At 32.5% G+C, this 25,338-nt stretch overlaps 1 protein-coding gene across 1 annotated transcript; it reads left to right on the forward strand.

The window, feature by feature from the left end:
- Positions 1–9,232: 9,232 nt before the first annotated feature.
- Positions 9,233–9,760, forward strand: LOC131064104 (histone H2B-like). The gene has a single exon (XM_057998129.1). The coding sequence runs from the start codon at positions 9,241–9,243 to the stop codon at positions 9,658–9,660; it is 420 nt and encodes a 139-aa protein (XP_057854112.1). The 5' UTR covers positions 9,233–9,240; the 3' UTR covers positions 9,661–9,760.
- The last annotated feature ends 15,578 nt before the right edge of the window (positions 9,761–25,338 follow it).

Consider the following 25,338-nt stretch of genomic DNA (forward strand, 5'->3'; position numbering starts at 1 on the left):
ATACTCATGTAATCAAGAAGAGAAGGAAACCTAAGATTAAGTATGCTACTATGCTCAATGTAGAAGCAAATCAAGAAGTACAGATTGTGGAGCCAATGATAGATAAAGATCCACAAGATATCATAGTTAAAGATTATAAGGTTACCACTATTAGTCTAGGAAAACATTCTATATTTAATGTTGCAAGAATTTATAAAGAAGGTGCTATATTAATGGAGGATAGACTCCATAGGGATCAAAGGAAGTTAAAAGAGAAGAAATGATAGATTGAATGGTTGGTTCAACTCATAAGAGGACTAATACAAGTTGGGCTTGATTTGTAAGTGAAAGGAACATTACAAAAGGTAATAACTTGGTATTTGAATGTTACACAATTGTTGGATGACATGATAAAAATATAATGAAATGTGGGGAAATGATAGAAAAGATAGAAGTGAAGCTGAAAAGAATAAATGAAATGGGAGAGATGTCTGCAAGTGTGTTGATAGACAAAGAGATATTTATTGAGAAGAAATTTAATGAGATGAAATCTTGGAAAATGTAGGAGGATTGGTAGTTTCGTAGATTGAATGAATGTTGAACATATTGAAAAGTATGATGGAACTGGTGATCAAGTTGCGAGAGCAAGAGAACAGACTCATTATAATATTAATGAAACAATTGATCAAATATGCTATGTAGAAAAATGATGAAGGATTAGAGGTAGAATTTGTGAAGTGCTAACATTAATGAATTTTAAGTTCAATAAAATATGGAAATACATAGCTCACAGATTTGGTGCAAATGCAATATACAAGAAAGGAATATGAAAATTTCACTAGCTCAAGAGATAAGGAGGTTGTAGAGATTTAGCACTCATGCAAAGCTCAGGCATTAAATTGTTCCCCATTGGAAATTTTCATTAAAGATGAAATAGTAAAGGTTATGGCTACTTTTGAAATATATTTGATGTGAGAAGAAAAGTTTGTCGGACCTCAAGTGCATAAATAAGAGAAAGATCAAGTACATAGGACAACAAAAAATGTTGAAGACCACAAATAGCCAATAGAGTCAACTACATAAAAACTTAGGTAGTATTTTATCCTTATGCAAGCTAGCTATTATAATTTTCATTGTTCAAATTTTGAAGTTCCTTCTTATGAAAAGAAGGCCTTAGTACCATTTTAGGGTATTATAAATTGCATAGAATTGTAGGAGCTCACAAAAGTTGTGCTTTCCAAAGTTTTTTTATTGGCATAACTGATGGTGTTGGCACAACTGGTTCATCAGTTAATATTATCATTGATGACTAACACATATTTGTGAATAAGGCCAAGCTCGTAGGCAAGGAGGTGTGATAAACCTCAATGGTTTACTCATGGCTGCAATCAATATGGAGGATCCAATGCTCCCCTAATATGTATTATTGAAACATTTAAGAAATGTCTTGGTCAAAGACTAATTAGTTGAAGGATAAACAGAGTAATTGACCGGTTAGTCGAGCATCCAATAGGTGTTGAGATCAGTTTCTTAAATAGGCAGTTGAAATGATGACGCGGTCACAAGAGGTAACTTAGATTATAGTTTAATAGTCTTATCCACAACAAGAACACTTTGGACATACAGGTGGTCTGTCTGCTTGATAATCAGTGATCGGTGTTAAAATATGAAGAGTTACACCAGTGAACCAGTGATACAAGTTGAAGAATGCTATCCACTTAGAATATTGGCGCAGTGATCGGTAAGCTAGATGCAATGACCAAAAGTGAGTCAGTCATGGCGAGATATCATTAAAAAAACTACTAGTGAAGTCTACAATAGTTAGCAACCAGTTAAGGTGAGATTTGTGTGGATTTCCCAGTTTGCATTGTAAAGGAAGAACACAACCCATAAGTTGCTAGAATTATGAGTTACGGTTGCAGATAAGGAGGAGTTGTTGGTGAGATTGATGGAGAGCATAGAGAGAAAGATATGGGAATCTTGATTTGAAATTCAAATCTACTGAATGTTAGGTGCAAACTCATTAAGGAATCAACAGTTATGTGTTGGTAAAATATGGTATAAAGGTTTTTGGTGAAAACCAAAAAGTTTGATCATAAAATTGCTAATTGCAATTTTAAAGAGAGGCAATCCAACAAGGTGAGAAGAGTGCAAAACTACTAAGTGAATAGCGAAGTGGTGAAGAGAGTGTGTAAAGCTCAGATAGTGTGAAGAGTAGAGAAATAATGTAGAGCACCAGTAGAGTGTAGAGCAAGTGAAATGCAAAACACTAGTAGAGTGCAGAGCAAGTGAAATGTAGAGCACTGGTAGAGTGAAGAGCAAGTCTAATTGGTGGTCAAAACAAAGAGCTTCAATTGGATCTGATTAAGCTAAGAGTAGCTATTGTAGTAGACCATTATCTCTGTTGTTTTTTAATAACTACAACAGTAAAATCTCTTAACTGGGTGGACTTTAACAGGTCTTTTTGTAAAATCCCTTAACCGGGTGACATCTTAATTGATGATCATAAGTCCTTTAACAAGGCTACCTCTAACAGGGTAAAGGTTCTAACAAGCCTTGAATAAAATCCCTTAACTAGGTGGCACCTAACAGTGTCTTTGTAATCTCTAATAGGGATGGATCCCCATTGGGCATACTCCAAAAGAGTGAAGATTTTGTGAGTTTCTACTCACATTGTGGTTTTCTCCCATTCTGGTTTCCATGTGATAAACCAAGCGGTGTTCATGTGTGATTGATTTTATGTGTGCATGTTTCCTAGTAATGCTTCCTATACTGATAACTATTAAGTTTTGAGTAGAAACTTTGACTAAGGTTAAATCTGATAGAACCGAAATAGTGCTAATTCACCCCTCCCCTCTTAGCACTAGTTGGGACTAGCATCTTTTTCTTGGTTTCTTATCAGCATCAAACTGTAGTTTATATTTCCTTTACAAATTTCTCAATTGAAGAGATTGTAGGTCATTTGATTAAGTATATTAGACTATATATTTCCTTTAACACATGGATTCATAGCACTACATAGGCAGATTTGAGTGTGTCTTGAATATTTATTTATTAATAACAATTCACTTTGAAAGATTGTATAGTTTCATAGATAATTGTGAATTTGTTTTGATTATTTTAAAATTATTTTATCACTTTGGTTCAATCTTTTCAGAAATTACATAATTGTGGAACTAAAATGTAGGATTAATTTCATACTTTTACCTTAAATCTTGTGATACTTCTTATGAATCTAAATGAGTTATGAATGTAGAATGATTTAATCAAAAAAAATTAGAATTCTTACCATGATTGGTGTAAGTCAAATAAATCAAAACCCCTTGTAAAAATAGTTAATATAACAACCTTGAGTGATTATTGAGAGTCAAGAAATGACATTCTCAATCATTGGGATTAGTTAAAATTTAATATTTTCAGAAGATAGATCTAACTTTAGGTAAATCTATCTCATTGAAGTGAAGGTGACTTCCACATCAACACTATTGATGTGCAAAGATAGTTTGTGAAGAGATTTGATGATGATATACTTAGTGTGACAGTTTTCTAAGACAATGGTTAATGTTAGATATGTTTTCCATGGTATTGGTTGCTTAACACAAAATTTTCAAGGATAATTTCATGCTCAAGATATTCTTCTCACATTAATTCTATTACTCTATCTATTTCCAGAAGATAATGGGTCTCTTGACATCCCTTTTGTATCTTGCCCAAAAGCAAAGAGCCTCAATTGTGTAAGTCTATGCATTTTTCCATAAGGTAGTGTGTTTCAGTCTTGCAAGTCCATTAGGTGCATGATGCTTCTTGAAAGTGAGCCTAAAATATTGTAATCAATTCTATTTATAATATGAGTATTATTCTCACCTTGTCTTTTGTTTGATTCATTTTTCCATGTAGATTTGGTTTTCATGTTTGATGGTTGACATTTTTCAATATTGTTGTTGAATGGTTAAATATTTCTTAAAATATGTTAGATCAATATTATAGAGTTCTAGAAAGATTCACCCCCCTTTGATTCTTTCCATGCATTCACCTTCACCATCAATACATGTATCCAAGAGAGATAAGCTATTCGAGAAGCTTTCAAATTATTTAATAATCAACTCCATAGGCTTCATGTATTTGGGGATAATGAAATAATTCTTTCAAATATCAAGACTAAAACAAGTACCCAATATAAGCATAGCAACACTATAGCTTAGACAACCCAAGTTTCTTCATTTTGTTAGGGAGCCTAAAAAAAACACCCAACATGAAAACTCTATTGCTCACAACCATAAAATGTAACATCACAACTATGTATTAGGGTTATAATTCTATCAAATATAATCTCTAGATAAATATCATATTAAATGAAAGCACATGATCAACTCTATGAAACTCCATCTTCACCATCCTTCAAAATACTTATCTCCTATAAAAACTAAGTCAACTACAACACTTCCACTCATCAAAGGATTAATTATCAGTTGATTCCTTCAAGAGGAATTTCCTCAAGCTTTCCAAGCTAAGAAATACTAATAAAATAAATACCTAAAACCTCAAACAACATGAATCTTCACATGTAAAAAATATACAAATAATGGAACTGAGCTCTGATACCAATTAAAGGGAAATGAGAGCAACCTATTAAAACCTCAAAGATCATTATGTAGCTACAGTATCATTCATCTCTTCAAAATCAATAATGGCATGTTGATACAAGAATATACTTCATGCAATTTACAGATCTAAGAAAATTTCAGCAACATTGTGACATTCAAATTTAATCCTTTAGAACCATGAAACAAGAAGAATGAGATAGAATAGAGGACATGTATATGTGGGGAAAACTCTTTTGGTAAAAGACAACACACTCCAAAATATCGAGCCAATGTATTATTCAACAACAAAGTTACAATACATTTTTAGGTTCTAAGCCTTTACATGGAGACTTGCATCTTATTCAATGTCATAAACATCTTGTTAATCCTATGACATGTCGTTCATAGCAACTTCCAAAGAAACAACACAAATCTCATCCATAACAACCATCTTGCCAAATACAGTGTCAATACAACATAGAAATCACTATTACTAGGAATAGGCACCTTCCTTACTTCACACCACTTGTCAAAAGTGAACTCCATCTTAAAAGACAATTGCTAAGATAGATCTCCAATACATAATAGATATAAAAAACCAAGACTCTTTATTCAACATAATAAATTGCCAAATAAACTTCTACTCCAAAGTGAAAATATATGAAAATATGTTCTCAAAACATATTATCTTCCAAGTGAGTGCCAACATCCTAACAAAAGAGAATTTGCCATCTCATCACTTACTTAGGATAAATGAATTCGGCAATGATTAATTAAATAATTCAACATGATAGAACTCTAAGGTTGAGACACCTTAATCCCAATAGAAATGACCCATGTTTTGTATTCTATACAATAAAATCCTACTTTACATGTTGTCAACATGTCTTGAGACTAAGCCAAAGTAGTTTAAAAGCCATGATAGAACTGATTTCCTAACTACAAAATATCATTTTAAAAGCCTTAGAGGTGATGATATTCTATGATCAAATAAAGGATTATTGAGTCTTGTTTTAGAGCTCTTCCTATTGGTACAATTCTCCATAAGCTTGGCTAGCTACTTAACACACTCGACATCTTCTATACGTGAAAAATTATATGATTTGGTATCATAAAATCATGACAAACCTCTTGTAAACTATCCATAAAATCATGACAAACCCCTTGTAAAAAATCCATTACATGATTATTGTCTCATTTTAGATCTCTTTCTCATGGCACAATTCTTCATAGGCTTTGCTAGTGCTCGGCACACTTCACATCTACTAAACATGAGAAATTCTATGTTTTTCTATGACAAACCTATCGTAAACAAGTGTTGGAGAGCAGCGAAATTCCTAACGGAATAGAAAAACAGTTTTGCTTTTGTCTGCTGAATTTTGTCACGCTTTAAATTTTAGGCATTCTAATTAGTGTGGCCAGTTGAACCTTAAGCATAAAGTAGGATGGGGATGTTTCAATAAGTGGTCAGTTTGGTGTTGATTGTTTACATAATGTCAGAGTTGACCCTTATTCAAACCATGCCAAATGTACATGTGTCTACGGGAGTTAGGGTTTACATGTGTCTGCCGTTGATTCTACTCGGACAGATCATGTCAATGTTTTAAATCAACACGAATTGAAGCCTTAGTGATTTTTTTGTGCATTCAGTTGTGACATTTTAATTTCTACATATTTGAGATATTGTTATGTTAGGATATTGTTATGGTTGTTTCTATTTCCCCTGGCTTGAATTAAATTATAAATAAATTCAACATTACGAGGCCACATTGACTCTTTGTACCGTCTATTTCATGAATATTTGACGAGGTAAAATATTTATATTATAAACAAAATTATGTCCAATTTTTATTTGTTTCAATCTTGTATGAAACACAAGATTCATGGTAATTGCAATATTGGTACTATTATAATAGTAAAAAACAATTGATTTTTCTTACAACAAATATAAATCCTTCAAAATCATATCGCTAAACCAGAAATTACCTAAAATCCATGGATGTGTAGAAACCCTAAAATTCGTGTTAGCAAACCAAAAAAATTAAAACAAACACTCAAAGCACTAAAACTAAATAACAATCAATTTTGAGATCATCCATGGAACTCAGTGTCAGTTTGACATTGCTGGACTGGAATAACTGAACTGGCTCCCTGGGTTGCAGCTTTCCTGAATGGCCGAAATCTTGTTTGTCCTGAAGGCAGCCGTTTGTTTCCCGTTAAGTAACTAAGAGACTTGTAGGCTAGCATTGCCATTAGCGGCAAGCTACTACTTTGGTTGCAGTTCTTCATGAGCCATCATTTCGAAGAGCGTTGGAGAGGATCTGAGTTTTTTCCACGGCGGAGACGAGGACGGATTAAGTAGGCCTGCATTGAGATAAGAGTTAAACTTTCCGTAGCTCAGAGTAGCTTCTTTCCAACCGTCCTTTGTGACACCATACACATATTCTCTGCGTACAGAAACTGCCACTATGTCAACTTGTCAACACAGTTAAAACCGTACTCGCTAGCTGTCCAAACCATTGATTATCTGTATAGGTCTTTGTGCCTTCTCCTATCTCTTGCTTGAATATTTACCCATTTTGTTGCCTGCAACTGCCATGTCCGCTTTTGTCTCCAGCTTATGCGCTAAACACTATAGCATCACCAACTGTGACCTAAAGCCTACGTGATAGCCAGAAACACGCACCCCGAGAACCTCTTTTTCCTGTCCTGGTCACTGGAGTCGTGCGTTATATTTGGTGGGTTTCTCTGTGAAGGGCTCTGCAAACAATTTGCAAAACAAATTACGGAACAATAAAGCAATTGATAGAACCTTCTACTTTGAATATATTGTGAAATGAAATTCATGCAATAAATCTTGTGTTTTGATTGGCCAAACAGTAAAGCAATAATCGCTGTTTAAGTTTTGAGCCTCCGCTATAGTTCCCTGGGAGGAACTAATAAAAATTTTAAAAACAATCTGACTAAACCAAAAATAAGAATGTTCTATAGAAATAAAATAAGATAATTACTGTCTAGGAAGGCTAGAAAGGAGAGAGATCATCTGATAGAACCCGCTAGCATACATCTCTAATAGAGAAGAAATGTTTGCATCCAGGCCTGAAATTTGACGGCCACCCCTGTCATATGATTTTTTTTATGATGGTTTAGTAATTCTAATGTCTTTAATTTTTATTTATTTTTAAATGTTAAGTGTCAATTTTTTTTTAATTTGTGAATAGTTTAATATAAATTCTTTAAGCTTCAAAGAATTGAAGTTCCAATAAAATTCGATTGCATTAGTAATGTACTAAAAAAATCTTAAATTTACTTGTAAGTTTCTAAGACTTACTTGCCATAAAAGTCAATATTGATAGGCATTGTTTAGTTCCATGGAATTGAAAAATTACTTTTTCAATCTAATGAGGATAATAATAGATAATAATTAATTATTCAATTTAATAAGTAATGAATGAGAGGGGAATTTATAGATTTAATTTGTGAATAGTTTAATATAAATTCTTTAAGCTTGAGAGAATTAAGTTCCAACAAAATTCATTTGCATTAGTAATGCACTAAAAAAATCTTAAATTTACTTGTAAGTTTCTAAGATTTACTTGCCATAAAAGTCAATATTGATAGGCATTGTTTAGTTCCATGGAATTGGAAAATTACTATTTCAATCTAATGAGGATAATAATAGATAATAACTAATTATTCAATTTAATAAGTAATAAATGAGAGGGGATTTGAATCTTATATATAATTTTTTTTGTAAAATATTAGAAAACAATGAAAAATTAATATATGCAAAAATCTTAAATTTACTAAGTTTCTAAATTAATACAATAGTATATATTATATATTAATATTAAATGATAATAAATTAATAATTACTTATTTAGTAATATTAAACGTCAAAATTTTATTAAATTTATATTTTATGACAAGTTTCTATGATAATTTTATTAAATATATCAAAAAAATTAAATTGACTAAATTTCTAAATTCATATTAAAATATTTTAACAATTATATTCCATGTCTAAATGAGAGGGAAGATGAAGTCAACATGTGAGAAGAAGAAGAAGTTTCTAATTTGTAGGCATAGTTAATTATGAGGAAAGAAGGCATTTCTTAATTAATTGTCATAAAGAAATTTTTTGTTTACTGAAATTGGAATATTACCATTTGAAATGAGGATAATAATGAGCTATTAATAAATTTAATATAATAGTAAGTGAGAGGATGAAATTTGTATTAGAAGAGGAAATCAATTTGTGAAAGAAGAAAAAGTTTGTAAAAATTATGACATGAAATGTCAATTGATAAGAAAAGTTTATAATTCAGAGGTATAGTTAACTGAAGAGACGAATATGAAATTTTCAAACCAATTTTTTTTTACTAAAATACTTTGAAAAATACATTAATTCTTGTGAACAATGCCTATACTAAATAGCTTATCCACTAATTAAGAATAGAAATAAACTGAAAAAGAGCGGCAACCTGATTTGAAATCTGCGGAAATGGACGGCAAAGACGAATTGAATTCTCACAGTCCGTGTGCCACGCTTGTAGCCAATAGGAAGTCAGAAGAACTGTCTATAAATTAGAAGTGTGTGTTACATTCCTTGTAACTTGTGTGCACAAATCCATTGCTATTGTGAGAAGAAATGGCTCCCAAGGGTAAGGAAAAGGAAATGGAGAAGCCCTCGACCCCTTCCAAGGTTGCTCAGAAGATCCCTAAGAAGAAGAAGAAAAGAGTGGAGAATTACGAGATGTACATCTATAGAGTGCACCAGAAGGTCAAGAACCGCCTCCGTCCACGGGAGATCGATGATCCGGAGGGAGGAAGTCTCTTCTTTCCTCCGGTCATGGGCATTTCCAGAAAGGCCATTAGCATCATGAACTCCTTCGTGACCGACCTTTTCGAGAGATTGGCTGGAGAGGCATCAATGCTGACAAAGTCGGCAAAGACGGAAACATTCACTTCCTGGCCTATTCAGAAGGCTCTCAAACTGGTCCTTCCCTATGAGCTTGGTGAGTTTGCAGAGCGAAGGGGTCTAGAAGCGGTCAACAGATTCCTCCATGACTATACGCCCTTGGACGAACTGCGTTGAGCAAAAGGGTCCAGAAGCTCCCCAGTTCTCAGCTGCTTGACCTCTCTGGTTTTCTTCGCTTACGGTGTCTTTTTAGCTTTAGTTTACTTTTAGTTGTAATGGTGTTTTAGGGGTTTTAATAAGACTTCGTTTCAGACTGTGAAAACTTTAAATACCTAAAATATGTTTTAGGGTTTTTGGAGTGGATTTGAAAAACAAGGATGTAATCTAGGTTTTTAAGAACGAGGAGATATAATATATGTCAACTTATTTCAGATAGAAAGATTGTCTGTGATTGATGTTATACATTAAGAGACTATCTCGTATGCGAAGGGATTTATTTAGGTATTGAAAAATTATATGGAATAGTTTGTAATTATAGGAGTGCTCATGAAAGTGTATGTTTGGCTTTTGTTTGAAATCATTTTTTATAGATGTTTCTCGTTAATTTGTGTAATGATATAAGTAAATGACAGAGAAAAATATTACAAAGAAGCAAATATTTAATAAAATGTCCTGGAAGTTGATGTAAATATGCATTAGCATTTTATGTGTATATAATGTGTAAATATGATTTGATTAAGCATCATACTTTTTTAACCACCAACGACAGGATATCGCTCTTTGTAACACTGATGGGTATGTGGTTCTTATGTGTATATAATGTGTAAACATGATTTGATTACAAAGCATCATACTTTTTTAACCACCAACGAAAGCATCATACTTTTTATAACTATGATGGTGAACCAGATAGTAGCTTTCTTGACAATGGAGAAGGCTGCAGTCCTTTTGGCTGGAATAGCTTTTCCTTTATCTGTCAACAATGTATACTTCATCGAAAGTACAATGGAAATCGCCATGTTGATTATTCATTTTACCAACAACATATCCAAATGATCTATGCATTTACAGTAGATAGTAAAGTAGATTATCTCAAATATTATTACATAGTAAGTACAATCAGATTATAAATTATAATTAAAGAAGAGATTTCTTTTATATTTATTACTAAAGAATTGTTTTAGTTGTTGAAGGCAATGAGACATTGAGATCTACACACCTCAAAATTTAGAGTTATCTATGGATGAAAATTATGATGAATACTAAGAGGGGGTGAATTTATATACCAAAAAATACTCTACTTAAACACTTTAATATTCTAGCACTAAACCGGTAAAATAGTTTAGCAAACAAACCGGTTAACACACATGCAAACCAAATAGCAAATAATGCATTCACCCACAAAAGCACAATCACCATAACACAAGAGATTTTGATGCACAAACGGAAATGGGAAAAACCACGGTGAGATGAAACTCACAAGTAACTATCCGCAGAATAGTAACTAGACCGGTTAAGGTCATACAATGTTCTTTACCAGAACAGATCCTGTTAGGAATCTCAATCTCTGTTAGGAGATAAGTTCGATTAAAGACTACCTTGTGAGAGGATTTCAGATCCACAGATATGAACCACCTTGTTAGAGGATTTACAAAGGCTTTTCTAGGCCTACCTGGTTAAGGGGTTTCTAACTTGTCAAAGATGTGAGTAATCAACAAGTGAATGATCTAGCAAATGGCACAGTCTCCTTAATTAGATCCATTGCAGCTCATAGCTAATGCATTTCAACATTACTTCAATCTTCAGTAACTCATCACTCTGTTACAGCTCTCAGTCTTGATCTTCTGAGTTAAGATCGTACATTCAAGAAGTTTCTCAGCCACTACAAAACCTAACTTACAATATTTGCATACACTCTGTCATTTTTAAAACTATAGACATGATGTGCTTAAAAAGAATCTGATTTCATGTCAATCCAATAGGATTTCATTACAAGTTCCTAAGTTCATTGTATCTAGACACATTTTGATAACACGACACAAAATCACCGTCAAAGTGTCGGTGGATGGTGACTCATCACAAAAATATACCGGTTGGTAACTCATCATAGAGTATTACCGGTTTGTCCAACTTTTCGGTTACCGGTTGGTAACTTAGAGTAATACCGGTTCAAACAGATTTTTGATAGACAAAACTTGAAGATTGGGAAAAATATAATTGTTGCTTCTGGCTCCTTTGCTCCGCTCCACTTGAGATCCTTAGACTGCTTGATCTCTCTATGCCGCTTGGGTTTTTCTACTACTTGAGATTGGTAAACACTTTCTGCATAACATTGATAGTCTAAAGACTACAACATGATACCGGTTTGGAACAATTACCAGTTGATCATAATTCATACATTCACAAAGTGATCTCATAGCAAGTGTGTGAGCATCAATGACAATCACAACATAATCATAAAAAATTTCAACAATCTCCCCCTTTGGCATTGATGGCAACACTTAGGAAAAATTTTGACTTGTAAGTGTTTTACAACAAAATCATGCCATAAACAAAATTACTCCCCCTAAGCATATACACTATCCCTTTTGCAAACAATACAATGTATACTACTTTCTTACAGAGATAGACATAGCATGCATCAAAATATAGATACTATTCCCCATCAAAATTTTAATTCAAGTATACTACTCCCCCTTTGCCAACAATGACAAAGTATAGCTGAATAACCCCTGTTTTATTTGTATTAACAAAATAAGAGTTTATGACAATAAAGAGTGAAATTTGTCAAAAACGGATTTAAAGTCCTGCATAAATGTCTTCATGGATAAAGACCATGATTCAAGTAATGAGGTAGCAACCTCATTCTTCATTTGCATATGATAAACCTACTCCACCATGGCATCCATGGTACTCATCTCATGAGTAACCGTTAGGGCATCTATATTGAGGTAGCATTTTTGGAGAATTTGCAGTCTTGGCAGTAGGACCAGTTGAAGTTCCTGCAAATTACGTGTCTGGTTGCTTATCTCCACCTCAATTCTTGTAGATTGGAGTTGAAACCGGTGAGCAATTTGACCATATGTGGAGAAGGAATCATATGGCATCTTGAAGGTGCTAATAAATGACTGCATATTAGATTGCAGTTTGTCCTTCTGAGTGAGTACATCATCACAGAATAAATGAGGTTGACAAATCTTGCTAAGTAGTAGATTGCCCTCATCCATTGCATCTCTGATGTCCTTTTGTGCCTTCTGAAGTTCTGACTGAAGCTCATTCATCTTCTTTACCAAGGCAATGTTCAGAGCCATTTCATGCTCCTTCTTGGCATTTGATTTTGCAACTTCTTTGAGGCTTTAGACCTGGTCTTCCACAACTGTATATAGAAGCTTTAATTGGGCAAGTGAGGAATTGGTACTAGGAAGGTTCGTACCGAGTATCAAATTGGTGAGTGTTTCCACCACAATTTGGATAACATCTTCCTCCCTTTTCCTCCTTTGAGCATCCAATCGCTCTTGAGCAAGCTTAATGCTCTGCAGCAACTCTGATTCATTTGCAAACTAGAGGTTAATGGGACTGGTAATATCAGTCGGTTTGGCTTGACTACTAGTTGCCTTTGGAGTCTCCATCTGAGTGCTCTGAGCCGCTTCTTCTTTCTCTTTAGCTCTTTTCTTGTCTTCTTCTGCCTTCTTTTTCTCCTCTTCTTTCTGCTTCTCTTCATCTTCATCCTTCTTCTTCTTCTCCTCTTCTTCCTTCTTTTTCTCCTCTTCCTTTCTCTTCTCCTCTTCCTTTTCTGCTTCCTTCTTCTTCTTCTCATCTTCTTGTTTCTTATTCTCCTCTTCTTTTCTCTTTTCCTCTTCCTTTTCCACTTCCTTCTTCTTCTTCTCATCTTCTTGTTTCTTATTCTCCTCTTCCTTTCTCTTTTCTTCCTCTTTCTTTTTCTTCTCATCCTCTTTCTTTTTCTTCTCTTCCTCTTGCTCCTTTTCCTATTTTGCCTGTTTTGTCTTTTCTATCTTTTGTTTCTTCTTCTCTTCCTCTGCTTGTTTTCTCTTGTCTTCCTCCTGTTTCTCCTGACCTTCAGTTTCTGTTGGTGCATCCGGAGTAACATTGTCACCATTTAAAGCATTAATATCAATTGGTTCCATTTGAGTGGTGACCGGTTCTCCTTCATTGTTGTTTACTTCATCCGGTTGAGTGATTTCTGGTTCTTGCTCAGCCTTTTCATTGGCTTCACCTACTTGATGCAATCTTAATGCTGATTGAGAAAGGGAGTGGGTATCTTTGACCACTTCCAAATGTTTTCCCTCCATCAACTGGATTCTTCTTCTTCTCATGAAGAAGACGCCCTTATATCTCTCCACTACTTCATACAATTCTGATCTAGGTACATTCGTGAAGTAATGTGAAAATACTTCTTCTCTTATTTCCTACTTTTTTTCTATGGCAATGCACCATTTATTATCTAAAGAGTTATATAAAGAATCAAGTGTCTCAAACTTAATTTCTGAAGGCCGCCGATCATTAATACATAAATAATTAATAACTTCCTATTCAACTTCTTCTTTTTCAACTTCATTAAAATCATCAAAACATTCTTTCAAATCACCAAGAACCTTTCTTCTAATATTCATAATTGTTCTTTGACAATGTGTCAAAGGTTTGTAAGAAGAAATGTCAATATTTACTGGTGCCGATGTTGCCGGTTCATTCTTTGTCTTTTTCCTCGTTTGCCTAGTCTTCTTAGGTTGTTCTTTAGAGACAATGTCCTCTGAGTTTGGTGTATTGTTCTTTGTCTTCCACTGCCTCTCGAAGACTTTGGCAGGTATCACTTCTAGTTTCTTTTTTACTGGTGACCGCTTGGTTACTTTGGGACTTGTTGGAGTAACCGATGCCGATGCTGAAAGCATTGCCTTTCCCTTCTTTACTGAGGGTTCTTTAACAGGTGTAACCCTTTCTAGATAGGTGCTGGTTCTCTTTGCCTTTGGATCAAGAGGCGAGGCAAGTAGGGTAGAGGCATACCCATCCAACATATCATACATTACCTCATATCCCACTAGTTCCACTTCTTCCTGTTTAGGCTCAACCACCTCCATTATGCACTCATCAACTTTGATGGTGAAGCAGATGTCCTCCTCATACTTTTTGACTATATCATCAGATATTCTTACCCTTTGGTTCATTTTGCATCTGAACTCACCAAAGTATTTGTTCAGCACTTCCAGATAGCCATTTCCAACCACTTGTAGGCTTTCCTTGATTTTCTTTGTCATCGGTTGGTCAACAGACAACTGAATATCACCTACTCCTAGAAAGTAGCCTTGGAAGTAAAAGAACAACCCAACCAATAGTTGTCCGAACTTAAATCTTGGTGCATTGTCCTGTTTGATTGACTTGAGATTCAACAGAAGTTGTCTTTTCATACAAGTGCATAGATCAAACAATGCATCTTCCTTGATCATCCTATAGGTGACATTTACCGTTGTAGCAAAGACAGAGTTGATTCTGTTGGCATGGAACATCCGGTATCCTATCACCATACATGCATATTTGATAAGATCTTCCTTGATTGAATTGACAGTCATATCCCATGAGTCGCTCATAGAACTGGTGAGCTTAGTCAGTTATATTTTGCTAAACTTTCTTAGGGCTGGCACTTCACCGATGTTCCAGAAACTAGTGACAGCATGAATCACTTCTTGTGTGATATCATGCAACTGCTCTAAGTACATCTCATCACCGTGTACTCTACTCAGAATAATTTGAATGTGATCATCCAAAAATTCTTGAAGAAAATAGGCTGCATTGTGAAGTTTCTTCTTTTCCAAAATGTTGAATTCTGGTTTAATCTTCTTATCTTTTCTGTAGAACAAACTAAACTGGGAATGGATTTTCAAGGATCCTAGGTCTTCAGTCTTCTAGTCAATGAAATCTGAAATGCCTTCTTCCACTATGACACTAGTGGGTATTTAAGATAGGGCATTATATTTAGCCTTCTGTTGAATGAAGTCTACAGAATCAACTGGTGCACTAGAGCCAGCATGTGATGCAGAAGCCATGATAAACAGAGAATTTTTTTAAAATACCTTCATAGATCAAAATTTAGGGCTTCACAATTTGAACTTCATTACAAACTACTTTGGTTGCTAGAATACTGCTTTAAGTTATACACTTCTCCAATAGATGTTTGCTTCAGATTCTTCTTCAGGATTTTGATAAATTCTTTGAATCGCAATGTAAGTCACTTTTCTTCGTTCTACACTTGAAAACTTCTTCACTCGACAAATGATAGTGAAAAATGATTTGAAAATTCCTTTTAAACAGATTCTCCACCTACCATAATAAATGCTTCACTATTAGGGCATAAACCCTAATTTTGCCTTATACCATTTTCGGTCTTCTGCCAATCTGAAAGGTATCTCATACCGGTTAAGGTCTTTTATCGATGTCAACCAAGGGTTTGAGATATTTCACCGTTTGCTCCCCCTAAGCTTTTCTGATGCTTAGTTTGCCAGTTTATCAACTTCCACACTGGGTGCAGAAACTGATTCTACTTGAATCACTTCTTCTAGCTTCTTCTTCAAGGTTTTCTTCATATCTGTTTGAACAATTTCAACATCAATTTTTCCTTTCAGAGTGACTGGTATATCAACTGATATACTCTTTCTACTTCTGCAGTATCTTGCTAAATGACCCGATTTGTTGCAATCATAGCAAACCATTCTAGGTGTTCTCCAAGGTCCATTATTCATGTTTCTATTCTTCCTTCAGCATGTTGCAGCAGTGTGACCATGACCATGATAAATCACACAGATTGCTCTCCATTGGGTTGCCGCTTGATAACCACGGCTACCTGATTGATGACTATAGGTATTAAACTGGTTTGGGTTCCAGTTCCCAGAGGCTTCAGGAAAAACTCCTTGATTCTTTTGAGGATACCTTCCAGTATTGTGCATGACAAACCTGCATTCAAATGCTCTATGCCCAAACTTTTTGCATGCATAGCAATTACCATTGAATCTATTGGATCTAGGCTTATCATTTAAAAAATAAGGAAAATTATTGTAAGCCTTACTTCTACATACATTAGCAGTGTGTCCTTCCTTGAGATAGTTAAAGCAAACAGATTTGAACTTTTGCTTACCTTTATCCTCTAATGTCAGTTGTTTCTTTGATGCTCCATCTTTTGTTCTAGAGGTCTCACCTTCCTCATAATCAGAGAAACCAAGTCCATTGGTATTCTTTACCAGTTTTGTTGATTCAAGCTTCTGCTCTAGCTTGGTAGTGCTCTTATTGAATTTGGCAAGTATTTCCTTTGACTCATTGAGTTCTTTAGAAATAGCAGCATTGGATTCCTTCAAGGTTGCATTCTTAGAGATAGCCATGTTTAGTTCACCTTGCACTTCTTCTTTTTCCATTTTGCTTTCATGAAGACTAGCGGTAAGTGCAATGATCTCTTGCTTCAGCTTAGAGATCTCATGATCTTTGTCTTTTATCAGATCTTCAGCTTTCTTCCAGTCCTCAAGCTCTTGGCACATTCAAATAGTCAGTCCTTCCGACTCCTTTCTCAGGTTGGAATTGGATTCATTCAATTTTTCTACTTCTTGAATTAGGGCTTCCATGTCCGCTTCATCAGAAGAATTATTTTCAAATAGCTCCATCAGTTTTTTAGCATGCTCTCTTCTTTTTGCCTAAGAGGCCTTATATTTGACCATAAGTTCATCATAGGCTTGTTCAGACCGAGTGAGCTGATGAGTAAGTTCCCTTATAGTGTATTCCCCCATATCTCTTTCCAAGTGGTTAGACTTATAGAAAGGTTGGCTCTGATACCAATTGATGAATACTAACAGGGAGGGTGAATTAGTATACCAAAAAATATTGTACTTAAACACTTTAATAGTCTAGTAGTAAACTGGTAAAATAGTTTAGCAAACAAACCGATTAACACACATTCAAACCAAATAGAAAATAATGCATTCACCCATAGAAGCACAATCACCATAACACAAGAGATTTTGATATGCAAACCCAAATGGGAAAAAACACGATGAGATGAAACTCACAAGTAACTATCTCCAAAATAGTAACTAGACCGGTTAAGGTCATACAATGTTCTTTACCATAAGAGATCTTGTTAGGAATCTCAATCTTTGTTAGGAGATAAGTCCGATTAAAGACTACCTTGTGAGAGGATTTCAGATCCATAGATGTGAACCACCTTGTTAGCGGATTTACAAAGGCTTTTATGGGCCTTCCCGGTTAAGGGTTTCTAACTTGTCAAAGATGTGAGTAATCAACAAGTGAATGATCTAGTAAATGGCACAGTCTACTTGATTAGATCCATTGTAGCTCATAGCTAATGCATTTTAGCATTACTTCAGTCTTCAATAACTCCTCACTATCTCTCTATGCTGCTTCGGTATTTCTACCACTTGAGATCGGTAAACACTTCCTCCATAACATTGATAGTCTAAAGACTATAACATGATATGGGTTTGGAACAATTACCAGTTGAGCATAATTCATATATTCACAAAGTGATCTCATAGCAAGTGTGTGACCATCAATGACAATCGCAACATAATCATAAAAAATGCCAACAAATTAGAATGTTTCTTTTTACTTTGTACTTGGTCAATTTCATTATTTTAGATCCAGTTCAAACCGTAATGCTTCTTTCTACCTACAAATTCGGTCCTTAATAATATTTAGATTCTCTCTAATAGACTCTTAGGAAAAGAAACTAGATAAAGGATCTTTCTCACATTCTCATTTATTTTGGGGTCAGATATCTAAATACTCCAATAGATTTAAAAATTCAAACATGTCTAAATACTCCAATAGATTAATAAATTAAAACATACAAAATTATTCTATTTTAGAGTGACTTCTAGGTAACTCACATGTGCTCTCATGATTATAACAAGATATGAAAGGTTTTTCAATTGATTTTTTTGTAGGAGCATCTTAGAAGTTGCATATTCTAGCATCATTAGAAAAATGTTTTTTTTTGTGTTAAATCATTTTTATTATTTATTAAATATTTGGAGTTCTTGTTCATATTGATGTTCTATTATGACACCTTTGAGTTTAGTAATTCATATTTCATGATTTGAGATGGCATAAAATTATATTATTATTCTCTTTTTTTTGTTTAAGGAGAAGTGAAGAAAGAGATCAACTAAATTCATTTCAAAAAGTACAAGCATTCAAGTTTATCATTTTAGAGCTACAATGATCCGAAGTGAAGACTCGATTATTTGTGCCAATGAGTAGAACAAATAATGGCTTAGAATACATGAAAATAATTCTTAAAAGATAATTGTTTTGTGATGCTGACTTAATTTGATATCAGATTTTTCCTTAAAGGTTTTTTTGATCATGTATTATATAAGGCATAGCTTCAAGGTTCATAAAGGTAGTGAGACATGAGGTAAGAAAGTACAAGGTCTCGAGAGAAAATTTAAGGGTTAAGATGAAAATATATTGATTGTAGTATAAAAAATAAATATCCTAGTATTAATCAAGTTGAAAAATGATGTAAAAGAATTTAGAGGTGTATTTGAGGAGTCTTTCATCATTAAAAATATTTTATTTTAATTTTTGTTTATTTTGGAAAATATAAGTGAAACTTGTTGCCTCTAAAAATTATTAAAGAACTCTCTAGAAATAATAGAACCTCTAGTTTATGTAAGTTTTCAATTAAACATATATGAAGATGAAATTTTCCTCAAAACTCTAGAATTAAATTTATTTATATTTTCCGTGATTTTCAAGTCAAGATCAATTGTATACATTATTTATAATTTCTAAATTCTTAAAAAATATTTTAAAATTCAATTTATAAATCCAAAAAAAGAAGTATAATTAGGAAAGAAGGGAGTTTAATTTGTACAGAAAATGTAAACTTATGAATTCCCAAAGTTCACCTACTTTTGAGGTTTAGATTTTTGAATTTCAAATTGTTCTTGGACTTTCCAAAAAGTTAGTTATGAAATATTTTGCATTTTTCAAATTGTTAGGAAATGAGAGAAAGCGGTAAATAATCATAAAGAAGGGAAGGTGAGAGATAGAATTTTTTTTTAGTAGTAGTAGTAGTAGAGCCTTCCAATTTCTAATTTTAGTGTTTATTATTAATAGTAAGCTTGGTTATTTAAAAATAGTAAGCAAGTACCTACATATAAACTAAGAAAGTCTAGTTGTCAAGAGGAATTATTCAAATAAAATAGAGTGAAGAGTAATAGTTACTATTTAAAATGTTTCTAAAATCCAAAAGATGGAATGAGATTGAAAATGAAAACTTTAGTTCATGAAATGGAAATAAAAGTTGTTAAAAAAAGAGAGAAAATTGGCAATTGTAATGCTTGCCAAAATACCCTAGAGAAATTAACCAACTAACTAGAAATTAGTGAGAATTTTTTATTAAAATACTCTAATACACTACATAAGCATCTCAAAGAAACACAAACATTCATTCTAACTTAATTTAATCATTATCTAATGCAACACAAATAACTCAATAATAATTTATATTTACTTAATATTGATTGGCCAGGCATATGATTTACTTAAAGCATGAACACACGATTAATATATTATGCAAGTGGAAATAAAATAACATTTCATCACCTAAAATTCCCTATGATATCTAAATGCCACTACTTAACATAACTCCAAGCTCATGAAAGTAACTGACAACATAGAGAACCATCACATTTTAATATCTGCATTACTCTAGCATTCCTTCCTAAGAGTCACTTCTTCCTAAAACATAAGGAATCATTCCTTTCATTAAGATATCATGAACATATTTTATTATGGTCCAAATACCATTTGTTCTCCCTTAGATACATTTTAAAAGAACCAATTCCAAATGTTCCTAATCCCCTTAATTATATAATTCACTACACCATCATTATATCATAAGTAATCCACTACTAACCACACTTACAACATATCGATACCATTTCCAATAGAAATAAACTTACAATCCTCATATAAATACTTACATGAGTTCATCCATTAAGACAAGATCATTAAGAGGATAACTTCATTTACCATAATGAACTATAATTACTAAACATACAAATACCCTACAGGTAGTTATTCAACAAGTCTTACATGGTTACAATATTGAATCTTACACCTAACTACTTAATAGCCTAACCATCAATTATCCATACATATCCAAACATCAAATCGAGAGTATACTCATTTCCCATTTTCTAATAGAAGATTCCACTCAAGTCTAAAGCATAATTTCCAATTTATTCACATAAGGTACACATATTTCTAAACCAAATAGCATTGTTATTCATCCATGAACATTAATTCCTAAATAGATAGATAATGAATATGCAACATAGGTTTATCAAGGATTACAACAATATATTCAATTACAAGAATCTTGATCATAACCTACTATATGATTTTAACTTACATATGAATACTAGACCTTCCTACACCAATACACATAAATCAAACCAAAGTTAAGAACACTAAGAAAATTCCATCCATTATGAATCAAATACCATAATCATTATTATTAGGGATAATCATCTTTAACAAATCACATCCTACAGGAGTATCTAATCATTTTATTAAAATATTATGTGACCATTTCATAATAGGTTACATAACATCCTATCTACAAATACAACTATCTCATGAATTATACTATTATAAATACCACATGAATCATATTAAAACATTGGCTCTCATTCCAATATTATATACAATAATTTCTCCAAGAATCCAATCATAACGTAAGAAGATAAGAATCCACATCCACCCACAAGAGCATCCAATGAATAAAATCCCAATAGAAGATGGAATCAAACCACCTGACCATGTCGAACTATAAGGAAACCCCGCCATGCTCCAGAGAATGACACAAGTTCCCACACACACTCAAGACCTAGGCTGACGCCTAAAAACCCAATTACCACAACAATACAACCACCACAATCGATAAGAACCCTCATAAAGAAATAATCCAAATCACATCACAAGGCTAAATCAAAAGTATAAAACTCCCAGAGGCTAATCAACCATCAAGGCATAAGGAAGAAGGCCACATGTAGGAAAGAGTGTCTTCACATGCTATCCTCACATAGAAGGGAAAATGCCACACCCTAATAGACATGTCAACTCATGCTATCTTGATGAAGAAGGGATAATACCACACCTTGATAGACATGTGGAACCACAACTCAACCTATGTGAGAATCAAGGGTGTATGGTTTTTCATCTCTATTTTCTTCTTAAGATTACCCCAAAACAACCTCCTTGGGATTAATCATTGGGACCAAAAATGTTATTCATTATCTTGATTAAATGAATCCTAATTACGCAATCCATTTAATTAATTATTAAGGTTATCACTTTATTACAAAAGGAAAACTCTTTTGAGCTCCTAGAAAACTAGACCTACAAGCATCCTTACAATGAACCTCTTGGTGGCCTATTCTCACCAGACCCCGAGTGGCAAATGAAAGCCCACTCCCTCTAACGATTTTCCAAGGCGTTAGGGTAACAACAATACATCAAAAAAGAGGCTCATCTAATTTGTCACATAGTAACATCTCTCTCTCTCTCTCTCTCTCTCTCTCTCTCTCTCTCTCTCTCTCTCTCTCTCTCTCCCTCTATAAACACACACACACACATATGTATGTATATGTATACGTATATATATACATATATACATATATACATACATATATATATAATATATATACATATATACATATATACATACATATATATATAATATATATACATACATATACATATATATATATACATACATACATATATATATATATATATATATATATATATATATATATATATATATATATATATATATATATATATATATATATATATATATATATATATATCCATAAGAAAAAAAGCCAAAGTGACATGATGTCAATTCACACAATGTATCAAGAGCACATATATGTGTGTGTGTGTGTGTGTGTGTGTGTGTGTGTGTGTGTGTGTGTGTGTGTGTGTGTGTGTGTGTGTGTGTGTGTCTACACACACACATATCGATATGAAAAACACCAAAAGTGTCATGATGCCAATTCACACAATATATGAAGAGCCTCATCACAATCAATAATCATATAAATCACAACAGGGCACTATTATTCCTACTGGAACCATAAGATGCCCATAAATGCACATTCCAAGACTGTAATGCTTCATGCCAAATTCCACACTTAATCTTATTGTTTTATTTTAGAGTGAAAATGTATAAATTATTTCTCAATTTCTATATTATATAACAGGTTTTTTTTTTTATCTTCAACATTGAGATGAAAAAATATTATTTATTTCAAATTTAGAAAGTTCTTATAGAAATATTGAGCTATGTAATCTTTCTATTAAAAAAAGAATTAGACTCTATTTCATCAATAAATTCTAATTATTAATAAAAATATATATATACATTATTTGGTTAGAATGGTAACATACATTTTGTTAAGTATTTTTTCTTGTTTACATTTACAAAAGTGAAAAGAGATACATATACAAACAATTACAAATTATTTGAAATAAGACTTTGAACTTATCTTGGAAATCTTGAGAACATTTCTCCATGAATAGGAGTGAAAAATATCAAATATAAAATCCTTATGCATTCAAAGTTTAAATTAATTACGACAAATGCATTTGTAAGAATGTATGTGTTATTTATGAATTCCTCTTCATTACCTTCTGATACTCGTATGTCACAAAAATCAACTTAAATATCATTTCCTTCACCCATAAAATAAAAGTAGTATAATGTCACTGCTACATATGTATCAAAAGAAGCGAGACTTCCTCCCTTTTCCTCAAACTAATAATATGAAATCAATTTTTATAATTACATTTCCATCACATTTAAAGGCAATACTTCCATGTGGGTTAAAAAAAAGAAAGAAGAAGAATGGTAGTGGATGCCACTCTAAAGCTACAATAATAGGATAAAAAATGTCTATATTCCTATTCTATATATATGAAAGATATTCAATGACCTTATACTATGATAAAATTCAAAACCAAAAAAATTGAAAATTCAAAGAACCTCATGATTTAGATGAGAAAATATCTATTAGATGATTTATTTCAATTTATAGGTTGAAATTTGGATCTTCTAAATATATCTATATATGATTTACATTATTGTAATAGTGTTTTTAGCTTGGAACACAATCTTATCCTTATATATTGACAAGAAAATTCAATACATTTCTCTATGAGTACAATTACAATAATTACATTTTTTTTCTTTTCTTATTAATGTGTTATTAACATAATTTCTTATTATGAATTTAGTATTTCTAATATATTCTACATGATTGAAATAATATATTTTTTAGTCACATTGCTTCATACATGAAAATTATGTTAGACACTCTCAAAGTCATTTATTATCAATACAAAAGTAAGAGAAAATGAATAAAATTATTTTATGAATAAAAGATGGAATTCTTGAATAATACCAAATACATATATAACAAGAAAAATAAGAAAAAAAGAATGGAATGAAAAATAAAGAAAAAGTGAAGCATTCTTCATTACCTTCCAATGATCCTAAGAATAAAAACCAACTTATAAGTGTCACCCTCTATTAAAAAAAAAGTATAGAAAAATTCAATTTGTCATATATGCATATAAAAGAAAGGATGGGAAAGCAACTTTCCTCTTTTGAAGATATTGATTCCACATTGATTCCACATTGGTTCTAAAGATAATTAAAACTATTTAAAGAATAATGTTAATTCCAATTCCATGAGAACAATATTCAATTTATGAGATATGTATCTACCATTTTGTATTCACTAAACATATTTGAAGACTTATTATATCACAATGAAATTGAAAAATATTGAATTTAGTTGTAAATCATTTGGTTAACAACAAGTTATTATATTATTATATACGTTCTTATTGTTTGATATCTTAACCTTTAGTACTCTTGTTTTAATAATTTCATTGATAGGTAAGGTCCTTCTCTCATTGTGTATGATACAATTTGAAATACTAGATTGATTGTAGGCATATTTGAAGAGTTACATCTTTTTTGTAACTTAAATAGATGTAAGACTACCCCATATATATAGAGAGAAAGAAATGCACACAAGTAGACTAGAACTGCTAGAAGATAGAAATAGAAAATCTATTATCTATTGAAGAAAATAAAATAGCTTGTTCAATCCATAGGTTCTTATCTATTTACAAATATTGTTGATATTGTTTCATCCTCCTATTTTACCAAGACTATACTTCAGTACAAAAACTAATGACATAAATTACTTTTGCTATGTCAAAGGATTTCTCAAAGGCAAAGCTCTTGTAAGATGGATAGACTAACAAAATGTTCAGCAATGTGTTGTACAACTCACTAAATCCTAAAGAATCATAAACATAGATAAATTATTTTATTAACATAACATATCTAATTCCATTGTTAACAATAATCCCAATGAAAACAATAATAATTACACTTACAAAAACAATGTTGTCAACAAATCCATGTATACCATGTTTTATGAAATCTAATATTGATTCATAGGTTTTGAAGTACCTTGTCCCGAAAAAAAAAAAAAAAAAAAAAACTATTCAAACACAATAACTACAATATATTATAATATGTAATCTCTAATGTAATAAATACAATAGTACTGTATTACATAGATTCTGAGCAAAGAAAACACATGAGACATTTTCATGGACAGAAGTTTGAACCTTGATATTTCTTCAAGGTCAAGATTCAAAGATACATGTTGAAATGAAAATAAATCTACAGTTAAAAGGCTATAATCGGATAACATATGGTAGCGATGAAAACAGGCATGAATT

Source organism: Cryptomeria japonica, chromosome 5 (genome assembly GCF_030272615.1).
Source record: "Cryptomeria japonica chromosome 5, Sugi_1.0, whole genome shotgun sequence".
NCBI classification, from domain to species: Eukaryota; Viridiplantae; Streptophyta; class Pinopsida; order Cupressales; family Cupressaceae; genus Cryptomeria; species Cryptomeria japonica.